Source organism: Protobothrops mucrosquamatus, unplaced genomic scaffold (genome assembly GCF_001527695.2).
Source record: "Protobothrops mucrosquamatus isolate PMUCROS unplaced genomic scaffold, P.Mucros_1.0 scaffold1108, whole genome shotgun sequence".
In the NCBI taxonomy this organism is placed as follows: domain Eukaryota; kingdom Metazoa; phylum Chordata; class Lepidosauria; order Squamata; family Viperidae; genus Protobothrops; species Protobothrops mucrosquamatus.
This window is the reverse complement of record NW_015387328.1, coordinates 10,364-14,483: the sequence shown is the minus strand read 5'-3', so window position 1 is coordinate 14,483 and position 4,120 is coordinate 10,364. Positions and strand designations below refer to the sequence as shown.

Sequence of the window (4,120 nt, the reverse complement as noted above, 5' to 3'; positions counted from 1 at the left end):
ATTATTATTATTATTATTATTATTATTATTATTATTATTATTATTATTATTAAGTTGGAAGGGACCTTGGAGGTCATCGAGTCCAACCCCCTGCTCAGGCAGGAAACCCTATACCATTTCGGACAAATGGCTGTCCAGTCTCTTCTTAAAAACTTCCAATGTTGGAGCATTCACCGCTTCTGGAGGCAGGATGTGCCATTGGTTAATTGTTCTAACTGTCAGGAAATTTCTCCTTAGTTCTAGGTTGCTTCTTTCTTTGATCAGTTTCCATCCGTTGCTTCTTGTCCTGCCTTCAGGCACCTTGGAGAATAGCTTGACTCCCTCTTATTATTATTATTATGGATCATCGCACAGTCAGCCAGATGTTCAGACTGGATTTGGCATTTTGTCTACCTATCGAGTCCTTACCCAGGACCTGGGATAGGCAGATGTGGATGTTTGATGGTATTACAGATATCGTCGCAGGATGGAAGCAGTTCCTAGTAAGGCCGCCTTTTGCAATTGACTGGTGGCGAATGTGTCAATGCCAATGGTGTCCAAGTGGTGCTCCAGTTGTTTTGGGATTGCACCCAAGGCGCCTATTACTGTTGGTACTACCCTTGCTTGCTTTTGCCACAGTCTTTCTATTTCTATTTGTAGGTCTTTGTATTTTGTTATCTTCTCCAGTTCTTTCTCGTCTATTCTGCTGTCTCCAGGCACTGCCATGTCCACTATCCAGACTTTTTTGTCTTTCTTATTGACAATTGTTAAGTCCGGGGTGTTATGTTGCAGGTGCTCGTCTGTTTGAATTCTGAAGTCCCAGAGCAGTTTAATTTTATCATTTTCTATGACTTTCTCTATTTTATGATCCCACCAGTTTTTGTTTACAGGCAAATGATATTTCTTGCAGATCTTCCAATGCACCATTGTTGCTACTTTGTCATGCCGCTGCTTGTAGTCAGTCTGTGCGATCTTCTTGCAGCAGCTTACCAGGTGGTCCACTGTTTCTTCAGCTTCTTTGCACAGGCGGCACTTACTGTCTGTTGCTGTCTTCTCAATTTTGACTTTATATGCATTTGTCCTTAAGGCTTGGTCTTGTGCAGCCAGAATTAGTCCCTTGGTCTCTTTCTTCAATTTTTCTGCTCTTAGCCATTGCCAGGTCTTGTTATTATCTGCTTTCCCAGCTATTTTTTTAATGTACTGGCCATGTACTTGTCTTCCCATGCCTCTATTCTGTTCTTCATTTGGTATTATTATTATTATTATTATTATTATTATTATTATTATTATTATTATTATTATTATTATTATTATTATTATTATTATTATTATTATTATGGTGATGATAATGATGATGTTGTTGTTGTTTGTTATTATTATTAATTGGGTTATGAAATATTTGCAAGAAAAACCACCAAGCTCAAAGAGCACCATGGAGCCCACATTTCAATCCTGAGCTACAAAGATTCCCTTCTATAGATAGGAGGTCTTTGAGAACTTGGCAGGTCTTCTGTTGACCCCTTCTGAACTGATTTTTGCAGAAAGCATGAGCAACAAATCCATCCAAAAGGAAGAAAAAGAATTCAGCAGCACTTGCCAGACGTCCCGAGCCCCCAAAGGAATAAACTACCTGATCCTTCTCTGGCACATCATCTTCTACCAACCAGTCATCACCAAAAAGCACCGCGAAAGAAAAAACTTCGACTTCCTCTTCATACAATTCAGCGCCTGGGAGTATGCATGCAACAAACAGTTGTGGGCTGGGTTGATCACCACCCTGTGTGACCAAATCCGCAACTACTACAGTCCTCTTCCCCTGAGTTTCTACCAAGTGGTAGGAAGCAATCCACAATCCGTCAAAGGAGCCACCCAAGAATGGAGGCTTAAAAAGAAAACATGCTGGATGGCAGTAGGACTCCTGCTGATTGTTGTCCTAACTGTCGCAGGCCTGGCTACTGTCATCTTCCTTGTGCCAGAGATAAGGGATGGCACATACTTGAAGTACCTTGGTAGCAGCATGGCTGCCATTTTGGGCTCAGGGTTCATCATAGCCATTGGTCCTGTCATCAAGAACTTGATCATCAGCCAGAAGAAGAAGATCGAGAGCATGACAAGCGATGAGAAGTTCACCAAACATTTGGGTTTCAGGAGTGCAGTGAAGAGAGAGATTGAGGTCCTCACCAACTTTATACGCTACATGGACATCTTTGACCGTCGGCACTTGAAGATTGTTATTGAGATCACATCTTTAGATATATGCTACCCTGAACAGGTGGTCGGGGTGTTGAATGCCATCCACACGCTCCTTTCCGATAAGGATTCTCCCTTCATCTTCATCCTGGTGGTTGATCCCTGCATCATCGTTTCTTGCTTGGAGAACGCTGAGAGCATGAAGGGAATGGCAGACAACGGCTACCTGTACCTCAACCGTATAATGACCCTTCCGTTCTCCATACCAGAAATAGCCATCGAGTCCAAGAGGAAGAGTTTGCAGGACACCTTGAAGAAACTGGAAGTTCTGATCAGTACAGGGAACCTGGAAGAGGCCAACATCCGTGAAGCTTTCAAATACTTACAAGATGAAAAGGATTGTCTCTACCATTATGTCCCAGATAACATTAACCAGATGACGAGGATTAGCAACACCATCATTCTTATGATCAGGTTGATGACTCAACAGCACCTGCTCAGGAACAAGCGCTGTATCCAGAATGTGGCCAGTTGGGTGGTGTTGGCCAACCAGTGGCCGTGTCGCTTGAGTTGGATCCTCCAGTGCATGGAAGACAAGCAGCAGTGTCAACCGCCCAACGGTTATGAGAAGAGGTTGATGTGGGCCGTCTTTGTGGAGACTTGTTCTGAGCTGTTCTCCAAGCACAAAGAACTCCAGAACATGATGGCCTTGGATGGCGACCCTGAACTTTTTGAGAATTTCTTGTCCGGTGATTTTCACTTCACCGTAGAAGAAGGGAATAAATTCCTGAAGTATACTGTGAATTTAGACCGTTCCATAAAATTTAAGATGGGACAGCTGCGGGCTCTCGCTACTCTGGAGAAGGACTACAGCAAAGATGGAGCAAATTCAGAGGAGAAGGCTTAGGGATCATGGATTCCATGTGCACTTCCTGGAAATCCTGGGGTGAAAGAAATTTAGCAGGGTTTCATTCGCTGGGAAGATGGGAGCAAGAAAGACAGAAAGCTGTACAGATCAGGGGTGGCAACTATGGCTCCTGTACCACCTCTGGACTTCAACTCCCAGAATTCCTGAGACACTTGACTCAAGAATTCTGGGAGTTGAAGTCCATAGGTTGTAAATGTCTATGGAGATTCATGGTTGTCCCTAAAGTGGCTTTCCAAAAGGCAGCTGGCCTTTCTTTATTATTACATGTATTTAAAAAGAAAAAAATGAGTAGTAACTAATTATCTTAAACAATATGTTAATTAATTGCTCGAGAGTCTTCTTCTTACTAGTATATATTCAGTGTTACATATCACATTCCTTTCTCTCTAACTTGTTTTTCTATCCATTGATAAAAGTTATCCCATGTTCTAAAATACACGGAGTCTTCTTTCTCTTTTATCTTTAAAGTCTATCTATCCATTTCTGCACACGCTTAAAGTTTCTTAATTAATTCTTCTTCAATTAGTAAATTTTCATTTTTCCAATGTTGGGCAAATACAATTCTTGCTGCAGTTAGTACATGTAAAATTAAATATATACAGTCTTTGTCATAATTTGCTCCTATTATTCCCAATAAAAATAATTCTGGCTTAAAGTCTATTTGTTTTTTAGTCATTTTCTCCAACCATAAATATATTTTGGACCAAAATCTTTTAGCTTTAGGGCATGTCCACCAGATATGGAAATAAGTACCTGGTTTTTGTTTGCATTTCCAACACTTGTGTGAAGTATTTTTAAACGTTTTTGCTAATCTCACTGGTGTTAAATGCCATCTGTAAAACATTTTATATAGGTTTTCTTTATATATGCCACTGCTTTCGTTAATTTGGCATTTCTTTCTTTTGCCGGTTTTCTAATTCTACATTATGTCCAAAGTTCTTCTCCCAACTATGGCTCCTGTACTACCTGTGGACCTCAACTCCCAGAATTCCTGAGCCACCTGGCTCAAGAATTCTGGGAATT

The 4,120-nt window shown here is 41.1% G+C and overlaps 1 protein-coding gene across 1 annotated transcript in view; it reads left to right on the top strand.

Moving 5' to 3' along the window:
- The window catches only part of LOC107291281 (NTPase KAP family P-loop domain-containing protein 1-like), a 7,515-nt gene extending 4,439 nt beyond the window's left edge, over positions 1 to 3,076 (top strand). The window contains exon 3 of the mRNA XM_015820271.1: positions 1,525 to 3,076. Coding sequence (XP_015675757.1) covers positions 1,525 to 3,076 — 1,552 coding nt within the window. The remainder of the gene's footprint in view (positions 1 to 1,524) is intronic.
- The last annotated feature ends 1,044 nt before the right edge of the window (positions 3,077 to 4,120 follow it).